Source organism: Oryctolagus cuniculus, chromosome 1, assembly GCF_051225735.1.
Source record: "Oryctolagus cuniculus isolate XC-2025 breed Fujian yellow rabbit chromosome 1, ASM5122573v1, whole genome shotgun sequence".
In the NCBI taxonomy this organism is placed as follows: Eukaryota; Metazoa; Chordata; class Mammalia; order Lagomorpha; family Leporidae; genus Oryctolagus; species Oryctolagus cuniculus.
Genome location: NC_142867.1, coordinates 110,376,779 through 110,390,963, shown reverse-complemented (window position 1 = coordinate 110,390,963; position 14,185 = coordinate 110,376,779). Strand labels below are relative to the sequence as shown.

At 42.9% G+C, this 14,185-nt stretch overlaps 1 protein-coding gene across 10 annotated transcripts in view; it reads right to left on the bottom strand.

Moving 5' to 3' along the window:
- KMT2A (lysine methyltransferase 2A) overlaps window positions 1-14,185 on the bottom strand; it is an 89,820-nt gene that overhangs the window by 22,818 nt on the left and 52,817 nt on the right. For 5 of the 10 annotated variants that reach the window (XM_089334591.1, XM_070078952.2, XM_070078980.2 and 2 more), the window contains 16 exons: window positions 12,070-12,216; window positions 11,585-11,680; window positions 11,229-11,349; window positions 10,355-10,477; window positions 9,765-9,949; window positions 8,747-8,920; window positions 7,934-8,044; window positions 7,618-7,691; window positions 6,814-7,007; window positions 6,393-6,499; window positions 4,373-4,510; window positions 3,366-3,524; window positions 2,488-2,605; window positions 2,288-2,366; window positions 482-642; window positions 100-285 (listed from right to left, as the gene is read on the bottom strand). In XM_089334591.1, the coding sequence (XP_089190717.1) occupies window positions 100-285; window positions 482-642; window positions 2,288-2,366; window positions 2,488-2,605; window positions 3,366-3,524; window positions 4,373-4,510; window positions 6,393-6,499; window positions 6,814-7,007; window positions 7,618-7,691; window positions 7,934-8,044; window positions 8,747-8,920; window positions 9,765-9,949; window positions 10,355-10,477; window positions 11,229-11,349; window positions 11,585-11,680; window positions 12,070-12,216 (2,173 nt within the window). The remainder of the gene's footprint in view (window positions 1-99; window positions 286-481; window positions 643-2,287; window positions 2,367-2,487; window positions 2,606-3,365; window positions 3,525-4,372; window positions 4,511-6,392; window positions 6,500-6,813; window positions 7,008-7,617; window positions 7,692-7,933; window positions 8,045-8,746; window positions 8,921-9,764; window positions 9,950-10,354; window positions 10,478-11,228; window positions 11,350-11,584; window positions 11,681-12,069; window positions 12,217-14,185) is intronic. The other 5 variants (XM_070078968.2, XM_070078982.2, XM_070079005.2 and 2 more) reach the window with 3 other exon arrangements.

Here is a 14,185-nt window from a genome sequence, read left to right as displayed (position 1 = left end):
ATGCTTTCAAGTTAGCAAGAGATAAAGTTGACTGAAAGAATTACATATTAACCTTTAGGCTGCCTTTCTTGGGTCAAGTAGGTGAATGACGTCCTTTACCTGCAGAAGGCAACGGCCGGCAGCCGGGGGATCTCTGTGTTGGAGAGTAACTGGGTGCTCGAATCCTGGGGACTTTGGAGATTACATGATAGTAACAGGAGCCAGAGGCTTGCGAGTGTGCAGGTCGGTCTGGTGACGGAGGACTTATATTTTCCACTGTGTTTTGACTCTCTTTAGATGAACTTTCTGTGGTAGGGAATAAAAACTCTTCACCAAAAAAGTCCAATTAAAATCAAACCAAAGAACCAATAACAAGCCAGCTATTAGGTAAATGCCAAACTAGACTCAAACAAAACCTTTCAAGTAAATGACTTCTCTCCCATCTTTCAATCCAGTGTCCTTCCAAAGATTGAGTTCCGGTCCCACTCTAGTGCAGACTAACCTGTAGACGACGCGGGGCTGTGGGCTATGGTCCTGTTTTCATCGTGCTCAACGGTGCTGTTGATGTCTGGTTCCACGAGCGGGGGGCGGCACTCCACTATCTTGCACGTGTACACACAGCGCTTGCGGGCATCCGTGGTGCTCCAGTACACCCTGGAACACCTGCACACAGATCGGACAACATCACTACAAGTGAGAGGACACAGAAACTAAAGTTCACCAAAATCTGGTCTCATCCTGGGTTCCCTGGTCTCCTTGATTTAGAGAATGTGCTCCAACCTTTCTGAAGTCCTTGGTGTTTCCTAGCCTTTAAAAAAAATCCTGCAATCCTGCATCATATGCAAACAGAGTAAAATGCAAAAAATAGCAAAATATCCTAAAACCTAAAGAAAAAAAGATACTAACTGCTACAAGAAATTGGCCTTCAGACAGGGACTACCATGTACAAAATGAGGCCCTAACATAAAGGAAAGGGCAAACCTGCGCTGTTTCCTTTGGGAGGAAAGCCCCAGGAGACAAGGGAAGTGTAACTGCTTCGACTCTGCCAAATGCTGTGGAACCTATGGCGTGCAAAGGGCGACTGGTTAAATGCGCAGCACAGACTGCCACATCAAAGATGGCGTGCAGAAATACTCAGGGTATATACTGCAAAGGGGGAGAGGGAGGAGAATTTTTACTTTTATTGTCAGCTTTTTAGATTTTTTTTTTAAAAAGGATTTACTTTTATTTGAAAGGCAGTTACAGAGAGAGAAGGAGAGAAGGAGAGAAAGAGAGAGAGAGAGAGAGAGAGGTCTTCTATCTGCTGGTTCACTCCCCAAATAGCCACAATGACCAGGGCAATGCCAGGCCGAAGCCAGGAATCTAGAGCTTCTTCCAGGTCTCCCATGTGCGTGCAGGGGCCCAAGTACTTGGGCCATCTTCCGCTGCTTTCCCAGGTGCATCAGTAGGCAGCTGGATCAGAAGTGGAGCAGCCTGGTCTCAAACCAGCACCCATGAGATGCTGACATTGCAGGCAGTGATTTAACCTGCTATGCCACAATGCTGGCCCATGTATTTGACATTTTAAAGTTTTTATGGAGATTCATATTTTCAGAAGTAGCTTTAAGATATAAAACTTAGGACAGGGCACGAGGTGTTTGAGCCATAAAAACAATTTGGAGGCTGGTGCGGTGGGACAGCAAGTTAAGTTGCCACCTGCAATGCCGGAGAACCGTATGAGCACTGGTTCGAGTCCTGGTTGTTCCACTTCAGATCTACCCCTCCTGCTAATGTGTCTGTGAAAGCAGTGGAAGTACCTGGGCCCCTCCCTGTCACCCACATGGGAGAGCTGGATGTATTTCCAGACTCCTAGCTCTTTCCCATCCCAGCCTTGGCCATTACAGCCATCTAGGAGTGAATGGGTGGATGGAAGATTCTGTCTCTCTCTCTGCAACTCTGCTTTTCAAATCAATCAATAAATCTTAAAAGAAGAGAAAAGAAAAGAAATCTGGACTTTTGTATCCAGATGAATGGAATTGAAAGGCATCTTAAGAGAGTGTGTTTTCTATTTAGATTTTATTTGGAAATGATTCTGAAATTATGCCAGATACACTTTTCTTTTATAACAGGATTTACTTGATACAGAAATGCTGATTTAGTCCCAATCTACAAGCTAATGAACCAGGGAACTAGCAAAAAACTACTGCTTATTACTTTTATTTGACTACTTTTTAGCAGTTAAAAGTAGCTAACAAGGGTGCCTCTACATTACTGATCTGCACATTGCTTTAGGGTGCGCACGCAGCAGGGGCTGCGTCTTGCTACTTACTGATATCCAATAGGAAAGAGCTTATCTTCACAGTCAGAGAGATCATTCAGAAGTCCCAAGCAGTCAATCGTCATAGAGCCTGACCAAGGAAAGAAGAAGTGATCAGAGGAGACTACGAGGAAGGTTGTTTGATAGCCGAGGGCTAGAGAGGGGCCCGGTGACGCAGACAGCCTGCCCCATGCCCCGCGCCTACGGCATACCAATCATCATGTGGATATTTTCTGGTTCCAAGCCATTGAGAAACTTCCTTCTCAAGCTGATTCCTTCAAAGTCCACAAACACTCTTCTAAAAACTTCAAATCCATTCTCAGGAACCACCTTAAATAAAAACCCAAGACAGCTGTCAACAGGCTGTCGCTTTGTACTTTATGTTCACGGTACTGGCTCTCAGAGGAAAAGCACAAGGCATATCTTAAAATTACCATTCTGTTTTAATTTCTCACTAGAGGAAGTGATTCTAGGGACACCTAGTAGGAAGGCAAAACACAGTTTACCATCTTGCTATTATTCAGTCTTTTGTCTCCTAAATTCCCAGAAAACTCAAAAGGCTAATAAACAAAGCATGGAAAGACTTGGAGGTAAACGTAAATGTGTATTTCTGGGTAGGTGAAGCAAGTCCAAAAAGACTATGTACTGTATGACTTCAAGTACTCAGAAATCTTGGAGGTGGCAAGACTGTGAAGACAGCAACGAGACCAGCAGTTGCCCAGGGTTGGGGAGAATGAATGGGTAGAACACCGAGAGATGCCTTCTGTCCACACCGAGGACATCCAGGGCAATGAAAATACTCATAAGGATGCTGCCATGGCGGACACAGGCTGTTACACAACACAACAATACACAACCGCAAGAGTGAACCCTAATCTACACCATAGACTCTGGTGATAAGGATGCACCAATGTGGTTGTTACCAGAAGGGGATGCTGATATGGGGGAAGGTTGTGTACATGCTGGGGAGGGGGGTAAATGGGAAATCTCTATACCTTCCCTCTTAATTTTGCTGTGAACCTAAAATTGCTCTAAAAAAATTAAAGTCTATTATTAAGGGAAAAAAAAAAGACAACTAAAGCTCTCTTACCTCGCCTTTGATCAGATCCCGATGTCGTTGGCAATACACTTTTTTATCATCCAGAAAGACACAGTTCTTGGCTCGGGAGCACATGAAATGATAGTTGCTGGTGCAAGATGTGAGACAGCAACCCACGGTGGCTCCTGGCTTCTGGCAGAATTCACATCTCTAAAAACCCAGAGAGAGCAGAGTTCCATTCAGACTTTTATGTGCTGTAAGACATGCACCTCTTCCTCTACAGAATCACCCCACTTTGGTTTCTTGCAGTTCATTTGTTAATTGGTAATCTGCTGAATTCCAGAGAAATGCTTGGAGCCCCAAAGCCTCCGGAATTTCCCATTATCCACAGGGCCCTGGAACTATCAAACTGAAGTATTACAAGTTGATCTAAAACTTGTACCAAACATTTTTTCCTTAAGCTGTACAATCTAGAAATGATGAAACTCTGAAGGTCAATGGTTAAAAATATCGCCTTGAGAGGAAGTTGTCACATCCAGAAACAACTCTGTTCTAGCTGAAATGGCGAGGTTCTCGAGTTATTAGACTCGACTGATGACACACCTGTCGCGATTCACGTCTCCCTCAGTTACCCCTGCATGACTGCTCTCCATACAACTCCCTTCCATTGCTCAGTCTGTGCCACTTTTTCGTTTGCTTGTGCTATCGCTTTCCCCTGCTTTGTAGTTTTCAAAATTCTCTTTCCTGCCTTTCCTGATTCCTCTCAGCTGCCACTCTCCACGCTCCCTCTTCAGGTACAGAACCACATGTGTTCACCCTGGGGAACCTCAGGGTGTGGACTACACCAAGACCTCTGAGACGGCACACTCCAAGTCCCTGAATAAGCAAACACTGTTCTCACACACGTGAGTTAGCTCACAGATCACATAACACCTTGCTTTCTGTTTCTTGTGCAACCCTCCTCTGAGAGTCAGAAGGGCCATCTGCCTGTGAGTGGCGCTGACTCTGTGCCCAAGCACGGAGTGCGTCTCGCTCTCACACCAGCCCTGGGTGCTTACCAGCTGCTTGCCCCTGATCACAGCCATGTGCACATTCTTTAAGGATCCATCATCATCTTCAAACACTTCCGCCGACCACAGAGCACAATTGACGTGTGTCCACTCATTTTGGCCAATGTATAGCAAACGGCCAGCATCCTAGGCAATAAGGAAATTCTGTTTCTTGACAGAATTTAACACCAAAGGAGGTTTTCCTCAGTATTAGTTTACCTCAGTCAAAACAACTTCAGGGCACTCAGCTCTCGGCTCTCCACTGAGCCGCCCGCCGGGCCAGCCAGGTGGGTTCTCTCCATTTAACCATGAACCTTGCTTTCCCCAGTCCAAGTGACTGGGTGCTCTCTATCTGTCCCTTCTGTTCTGACATTTGCTCTATCCCCAGTAAAACCACATTACTTTGGGAAAAAAAGACCGCAAGAAAGCAACCATGATCTTTGATTTAGCAATACACATACAAAGCACAATTCATTTTTAACTTTAGTTTCCACTTCCATCTTTTCTTGACTACTTTTTCCATTAACTAGGAATATTTTATAAGTCTAGGCAATAAAAAATATGTGTTAAGTTCCTAAAAATGCATACTTGCTTCCTCAAAACTGTATTTCAAAGCTAACTCTGTCAGGTTCATTCAGAAACTTTAAAAAAAACATTGTGAGCTTACTATGTGCCAGGCACTAACCCAAAGCTTTACATGCATCATTTCATTTAATTTTCATACCATCCTGAAGTAGTATCTTCATTTCAAAGGTTAGACTGTGGGTCAGGGAGGTGAAGTTACTTGCCAAGGTCAATGAGTAGGCAGTAAAGCAGAGAAATGAATCCAGGCAGCCTGTCACAACTGTGGCTTCTAACCATTCTGCTATCCTCCATGAAACACAAGCTACCTAATACACGGCTTATTTTGCTGACTTTCACCAAATTTTTTAGAGGAACTTCCAGTAAAAATTGTTACATATCACTAGGTTAATTTCAGATATATCACTTAAAATTTTTTTTTCCTTATCATTTGAGAGACAGAGAAATACCTCTATCCACTGGTTCACTCCCCAAATGCTCACAATGGCCAGTGCTGGGAGTCAGGAATGCAATCAGGAACACAATTATTTGGGCCATTACCTGCTGCCTCTCAGGATCTGCATTAGCAGGAAGTTGGACCTGGGACTCAACCCCAGCTATTTTTTTAAACTTTTATTTAATAAATATAAATTTCAAAAGTACAACTTTTGGATTATAGCGGTTTTCCCCCCATAACCTCCCTCCCACCCACAAACCATCCCATCTTCTACTCCCTCTCCCATCCCATTCTTCATCAAGATTCACTTTTAATTATCTTTAAATATAGAAGATCAACTTAGTATATACTGAGTAAACATTTCAACAGTTTGAACCCACACAGATACACGAAGTATAAAGCACTGTTTGAAGACTAGTTTTACTGTTAATTCGTATTGTACAACACATTAAGGTCAGAGATCCTACATGGGAAGTAAGTGCACAGTGACTCCTGTTGTTGATTTAACAATTGACACTCTTATTTATGACATCAGTGATCACCCAAGGCTCTTGTCATGAGCTGCCAAGGCTATGGAAACCTCTTGAGTTCACAAACTCCGACCGGATTTAGACAAGGCCATAATCAAAGTGGAAGTTCTGTCCTCCCTTCAGAGAAAGGAACCTCCTTCTTTGATGCCCCCTTCTTTCCGCTGGGATCTCACTCACAGAGATCTTTCATTTAGGTGTTTGGTTTTTTTTTTTTTTTTTGCCACAATGTCTGGCTTTCCATGCCTGAGAAACTCTCATGTTTCTGATGTGGGATGAGAACGTCTTACCTGCTAGGCTAAATACCTGCTCTCAACAGGTCACCTTTTAAATAAATTAAACTGCTTATAATAACCTTCAAGCGTCATTAACGAAGTGACAATTTGTTAAATAAACGGCCACCAGTCATCATGCAGAGACACAAAGGACAAAACAGTTCAGCTGAGACATCTGGTAACTGGGTCCTGTATCCCCAAGTACTTACATTAGCACTGTCATCACCATACATCAAACATAACGCACACTGTCTATTATCTTCTATGCCTGGGGGTGGGTTCAGCTCTGGACTATCTTCTCGACTCCTATCGGCACCTTGGAACCCAAAAGATATACAGTTAAAACTGGCAGTATTATGTCTCATTTCCAAGAGGAAATAGCCTATAGCCTATAAGACAAACTCTTGCAAAAAGTGCTCAAAGTTATCTCACCATCTATGTAACAATCCTCAGGGGTACTTATATCAAGTCTTTCTTAATATCCCCAGGGAAGCAAAAATAATGACTTCATTACATTTTAGGATGACCTGAAAATTTCTTTTCAATGTCTAAGTGTATTTTAGATCCACAAGGCCAGTCATTTGCATCTAGAGGAAAATGGAGAACGAGTCTTTCAGCTCAGTGCCTTACTCAGAGTCGGAGGTGTCGGAGGATGTAGCGGCGTCGGTGAGTCTGGCTCTCCAGGCCCTTTGGGTTTAGGAGCTGGAATGATTTTCTTCATTAAAGGAGGCTGCTCAGTGTGGCTGTTCTCCTCTCGCTCCTGCCACTGAGCATAATTATGGTCAAGTGAAGGTGGAAGCACTGCGTTTGGTAACATCCCACTGCTGGAAACAATCGATTCAACAAGTATTTATTGGACTCCTACAATATACCTAGAACTGCACAAAACAATCAAATTCTTGATGTCATCATTCTGGATCCCATGCACAGGCCATTCACAGAATGTAAGAACAAATCACAAAATTTGAAAACTGCTTAAGTACACTGGACTTTAATATTTAAAAAATATATAATCTCATATGAGTCTAGGTTAAACTTCCAGAAACAAAAAATAACTCTATTAAAACTCAAAAGAATTTACTGGGAGATAAATTAAAGGTTAAATATGGAGAATCAAGAGCAGGAGAAAGCATCATTTGAACTAAGTAAAATATAAAACAACTACAAAAAGGCTGCCACATAGCTACATCACAAGTCTTACACACTTGCCACAAGTTAAAACCAGGTTCTCTGAAACATAGCAAACAGATAAGGGGAAAAAAGGCAACAGCCTTCAGCAACACTACATGTTGTGTCTAAACTAGCACTGAAAAGGAGTTTCAATGGATTCATTTTTTATATTAAAATCTCTTAGGAAATCTCCATCTAGAATAGGAAACCTCTCATATTTCCAGTCAACAAGAAGGAAAAAATAATAATACTGAATTTACTTACTTGCTTGATACTTTATTTGGCTCCCAAAACCTGGACTTTTTGACACTGAACCAAGGGAAAACACGTTCCATTTGCTAAAAGAAAAACAAACAAACAAAAAAATAAAATGTCAACATGTGAACACTCATTTGGAAACCACATAGAAATCCACTCTGGCAACCTCATCAACTTCCTGCTAAAAAACTGGAGGAACAAATTAATCATGTGTTTGTTATACATAGGGCAAAGCAAAAGCAGAAGAGAACAAATCTGTTGCATTCAGAGGTTAACTATCCACAGGTAAGCATTAAAGACATGAGCTATTAATAGTATTCACCCGAATAAAGAAGGACTTGACCATGCTGTTGGCTTTTTTAATCTCTGGCTGCCCTCCATCTGAATTAATGGCTGCTTGAATGATCTTCACAATATCATCACTGAACTCCAACTATATAAAAAACAAAACATTAATTATTCATGAAACAGAATGCTCTCAAAACTACTTCCTCTTTCTTCCTCAATCATTCAGCACACAGATCTAATAGAAAACTTACACTCTATTTTAATACAGTATAATTTCTTTTTGGCTGAGGCCTTTGGGATTCAGTTCACAATTAACTTGTGGCAATCAAGAGATGCTAGGCTAACAAGGCAAGAATGCAAACAAATTAGCTGTATCATGGTAAGCTACCCAATTAGGCTCACAATTTTTTATTTGAATTAAAATGAATAAACAACTAAATAGCAACTATGGACCATGAGAGCATTAATATAGGAGCATTTCCTTTACATTCTCAAAATCATAAGATTAAAAGGCATCCATTTGCCTATGAATAATTATTCAGATCTGATTGCAGAAGGGGAAAACCAATTAACCCATAAGCAATTTTTCTGTACTTCCTCTTAATATAAAATAATTTTCAGAGAACTCAGATGAAATCTAAATAAAAGAACCACTTTAAGAAATTACCATATCATAACCCTTCTTCTGAAACACGGAGCTAACATAACACATATTTCTAGGTATCTGAAGGCACACGGCATTCCATGCAAATGATTTCTCAGCTGACTTCTACCCAACTTCATTCTCCAAAGATCCAAGGAAGCTAACTTGGTGCTCAAAACGCTGGCATACACTACGGGGACATACCACAGACATGTAGTTGCCCTGGTCCATTTTCCTCTTGACCCCTTCCAGATCTAAAGGCTGCTGCTCATCCTGCTTGCTGACCTCCGTGAGAACTGGTGGGTCAGGTCCTTCAGGGGAGCTGCGGGAAGGAATACTCTCCTCCGTCTCAGGATTTAAGTCCGGAGGCTTGGCAGCCTGTCGCCAGGAAAGATATGTTTCTTTTATCTAACACTGAAAATGAGGATTCCATGCAAATTCTATGAAAATTAATGTGAAGTATTCAATGCATAACACTCAAAGAGTATGAAAATAAACATTTGTCCAATAGAAAAGGAGAGTCCAACAAGTCTGTCCTCTAGTAGCTTGGCCAGGCTAACTTAGGAGTTCTGTTTGCTGACTTCCAAACCTGATGTGAGGGAATCGGCACTGTGTCCGGTTGCTTTTGAGTACAACAGAGATAGCAGCTAGTTTTCCTATTCAAAAAATGCAGCTCTGCGAAGATAAAACAGCAGCCTGGCTTTGGGATTAAGCTATCAAGCGGCCATTCCAACACCATACTTCATATTCCCCAGTGTGTACTTCAGGGGTGCACAGCTCACAACTTACAGACAGCAACCAGTGGTTTCAAGTTGGTTACTGTAATGGCCTCCTCACTATTGCGCTGGCTTCTAGGCTCAAGTCTTTCTGAACCTTCCCCTCCACTGAGATCAGAATAATTTTTTGGGGGGGGGCCAAAAAAGGCAATTCGGACCATCTTATTCTCTGCACTGGCTCCCCTCACCTTCAGAACATAAAGTCCAAGTTTCTTGTAACAGCTGGGCCTTTAAAGACACTGGCCCTTCCTTTCTTAGCTTTCTTATTCCAAAGAAGGTCCCATTCTTGCCTGTAAATATTTTCCTAGTGGTTATGGCCAAAATGACTCTACGAAACTTAACGAAGAAGGACGCAAAATGAAACAAACGCTTCTCTCCCCAACCCCATCACCTGGTAAAAACACCCAGGGACAAGCTCTCAGGAAACAAGGTGCGCCGCGGCCTACCTGCCGATAGCGCAGCAAGTGACTGGTGGTCCGAGAGTTCAACAAGGCCGTCAGAACCTGCTTCAAAGAGAGCTGCAGCTCCTTCTCCAGGGCCAGCCGCCACTCTGCAGGGTGCCGCTCGGTACAGTTCACGCAAGTGTAGGCCACGCTTTCTGGCAGGTTGGATAGAATCTCATACATCTCATCTAAGAAAAGAAAAATCTACCATGAGGAGGGCCTCCAAGAAGGGGGGGTGGGGTGGGGTAGGAGAGGAGGTAACTACTCCATTCAATCACTATAAGAAGCTGCATGCTAAGAACCATATTAAGCTTCTAATATCCTGCAGGATATCACACATACTCATCTCCAAAAGGGACACTATTAAACACTAATGCAGGATTTGGCTATTGGAGAACTGATAGGTTACAGTACCAATTTAAATAAAAGGATGTATTCTGGATAAGTGAGCATGCACATAACTCAATGTCACTTATTCTACAGGCCAAGAAAACATTTGAAAAGACTTCCATCATTTTAGGTTTCTAGTGCTCTAGGGGCTATCAAAGCAGGAGTAGCAAGGGAGAAAGAAACTGTAATAAAAAGACTCCAACCTTCTGTACCTGAAAGATTCTCACATTTGGAATGGACCCAGCGATCACACTTGCCACATTGCATCATCTTACTCTCATAGTCATCGTCATCGTAGCACTTGTCACAGAGCGGGCAGAAGTTTCCTGGAAGCAAAGCAAAGCTTGCAGCAGCGCTTGGCTCACACACCAATGCTTTCCGAACCCCCGACTTCCGCGCATGCGCCAGTCTGATCCAGCATCTACACTCTCCTGGACTCATGAACGCCAGCACCAGTCTACTAAGGAGTGTTCACAGCGGTGCAGCCAAGTATAAAGATTGTGCCGAGCTCCTAGCATCCTCCCCGAAGAGATTCTGCTGGGCCACTAGTTCTCCTCTTCAGACCCACTTAGAAAAGGTCACGAAGCAGATTATAAACATAATGGGAAAAGGACGGAAGAGCGAACTCTATCTTTGAGAACATTCAAAAGAAATTTTTAAAAATCTTAAGATATGATTGTATCTTATGTCAATAAAATAGCGGTTTAATGTATTAGCTATCATCCTTTTTCTAGCATAACGTAAGAAGCTCGAGTAGCATGTGAAATCATTCCTGGAACAGCCAAATGTGTGTGTGCCACACTCCGCTTCTACTCGCCTACGGCATTTCTTTGCAGGGAGCCATACTAAAGAAGTTCCCTTAATTCTTCCCACAAGCTAATAAAAACAAATCTTTATTTCTATTTGCAAAGTTTTCTGTGCAAAGAAAAGGGCAGGGCAGGCACATAGTAAACGCGTTGAAACGGCGTTCTCGGACAGTGAGTGAGTCTTTCTCCTTCATTCTACTGCACTGCACAGTTCACCCTCGCAGTACCACGGCAACCTCTGTCAACCGATCCAAGTGGCTTTGGGGAGTACCTTTAGCGAAGAGTTTGGCACAGTCGTGGCACAGTGAGAAATCATGAGACCACTGTGCGTCCCACCCTTTGCCTGGAGTTGTGGATCCACAGCTCTTGCAGCGCACACATTTGGTACAGATCTGGGAGAGGAGAAAAACTCAATAGGAATCTGCTTTTGGTATCTTCTCTTATTTTTAAAAAAGTCTCAACCACAATGCAGTTCTGGATTTGACTTCTTTAATGTGGTGAATTTTCCTCACAATGAGACAAAGTTGTTACTCTGACGTCAGAAAGCAAGGCTATCCCTATTGCCACATACACCAGCCCAGCCGTCTCAGGACCATTCTCTTCAAGTCAGCATAACCGGGCACTCACCCAAACTTTCTTTTTCTTGGTGGGTTTGGTGGGGTAGTTTGGTCCCAGGCACTCAGGGTGATAGCTGTTTCGGCACTTATTACACTCCAGCAGCTGCTGCAAGAAAATACAATGGCATACAGGTTGGCACCACTTCACCCTGCTCCACACCAGCTACTTTGTACGCATCTCATGTTTCTCTTCAAGAAAGAACAGCAACCCCTAAAGCAGTTCACATTTCCTGTTAGGCTGTGCAGCCCCAGTCAAAGCACAGAGCCTCCAAAGTCAAGGCACTCAGTGGGAAGTATTCTTACCACCCAGACCTGCAATTTTGTCTCATGTCATATTTTCTGCTTGTATAACCAAAATTAAAGCACAAAAGTAGGCAGCTGATTACACGCAAGTAGTGAAAAGAGACTAAGTCAATAGAGAAAAGAACAGAGATGCAAAACTCTACACTGCAGTCAGAAATGGAGATGGAGACTAACGCGCCAGGTGGCTGGTACCTTGGTAGCCTGATGCTGCCTCCCACAGACGTGACAGAACTTGCAGCGGCGACAACACCAATTTTCCAGCTGGTCCTCCAGAGGGCGCTCGTTCTCCTCTAAACAGAACTTGTGGAAGGGCTCACAACAGACTTGGCAATACACAAACTGAAGTGAAAAGATGGGAGTGGAGAAGGGCATCACATGATGTGTAGGAAGAACGATCAACTCTACCCTAGTTATACACCTTGTGTTTTAGGAGTTCGCAGGTACACATTTAATTCACTAGATATCCAGGAAGGCAGGCGTTTAGTGAGAGGTTAGGATGCCACTTGGAACACCTGCCTCTCCTATCAGAGTGCTTGGGTTGGACTCCCGGTTCTGCTTCCAGTTCCAGGTTCTTGCTGATGTACATACGGGGAGGCAGGAGGTGATAGCTCAAATCCTTAGGTCCCAGTCACCCTATGGAGACCCATGTGGGAGGCCTGGATTAAGTCCTGGTTTCAGCCTGGTCAAAACCCAGCTATTGTGGGCATTTGGGGAGTGAAACAGAAGATGCAAATAAGGGAGAACTGTGAAAGTTTTCTACAATTTGCTAAACAATTCTAAGCTCTGATTTAAAAAAATTTTTTAAATTTATTTGCCTTTCACCTATTTGAAAGGGAGACAGATTGAGATTTTTTTCATCTTCTGGCTTACCCCCAAATACCTGTGATATCCAGGGCTGGGTCAGGCCAAAGCCAAGAGTCTGGAACTCAATCTGGGTCTCCCATGTGGATGTCAGAGACCCATACAGCTGCGTAATCACCTGCTGCCTCCCAGGGCAGCATTAGCAGGAGGCTGGAACTGGATGCAGGGCCGGTACTCAAACCCTGGCCTACGACAGGGGGTGTGGAGAGCCTAAGCAGTGTCTTAACTGCTGCACCAAATGTCAATCCCTGTAAGTGCTGGTTTTAAAAATATTTTCATGTTGATACAGGATTTTCAAAGACACAAGAAGACAACCCAGAGATTTCTTATGCCATAAAGATATCACTGGGACAACTGGCCAATCCTAAGAAAGCTCCATAAGGATTGGAAACGGAGGTGGGACTTGAACCCGGGTACTCTGATAAAGGATGCGAGCATCCCAAGTCACGGTTTAACCTGCTGCTTCACAATACTTGCCCCTAGATACCTTTTTGTAACCTGCTCTTTTCACTCAGATAATAATAATGTATCAAAATACTAGCATATCAACTTTAAGGCACTAAGAACATACTTGTGTGGTGAGTGTTTAGCCTAGTGTTGGGTGACTGGTTGGGATGCCCCTGTCCCATATCGGAATGCCTGGGATCAATGACTACTCCAGCTCCTGACTCCAGTTTCCTGCTGATGTGCAGACCCCAGGAGGCAATGATGACAGCTCAAGTGGCTGATTTCCTGACACTTGTGAGAGACCTGGCTTGTGTTCAGGGCTCCCGGCTTTGGCCTGGGCCAGCCCTGGACATTCAGGCATTTGGGGAGTGGGTCACTGGATGGGAGATCTGTCATCTCTTAAATAAACAAACATTTTAAAATGGAAAATAGTTGCTCAAAGAATAAATACCAAGTAGTAATTTGTAATTTTGCTAATGCATAATTTAAATCAACAAGTATGTGAGTCTCACTGATTAACAACATGATTTCAACCCAACCTTGGGTATTCTCCATATAAATAATAAGCTAAGGAAGTACTCAGGAATTTGAGAATTACAAAGGTCTTTGGATGCATTCCTCATGAATGGCAAATCGCTGCTTCCTATTTAAAATTGTGCTACCTTTTTTTTTCCTCATTGATAAGGTGGCCCATACTTCAAAAAATAGAAAAGATAAACAGAGAAAACAAAAGTCACTCATATTCTAATCACACTCTTCATATTTTACTGTGACTCCTTCCATGTTTTCTCTACATTACATTTTAAAACATGTATTTAAACAAAAAATGAGATTCTGTTTTATATATTATTTTGGCTTTATAAAATATTTTTAAATGTTTATTTATTTACTTTTATTTGAAAGATAGAATGATAGAGAAAGAAAGAGAGAGACAGAGATCACTCCCCAAACACCCCCGACAGCCAGAGTGGGGCCAGGCAGAAGACAGGAGCCCAGAACT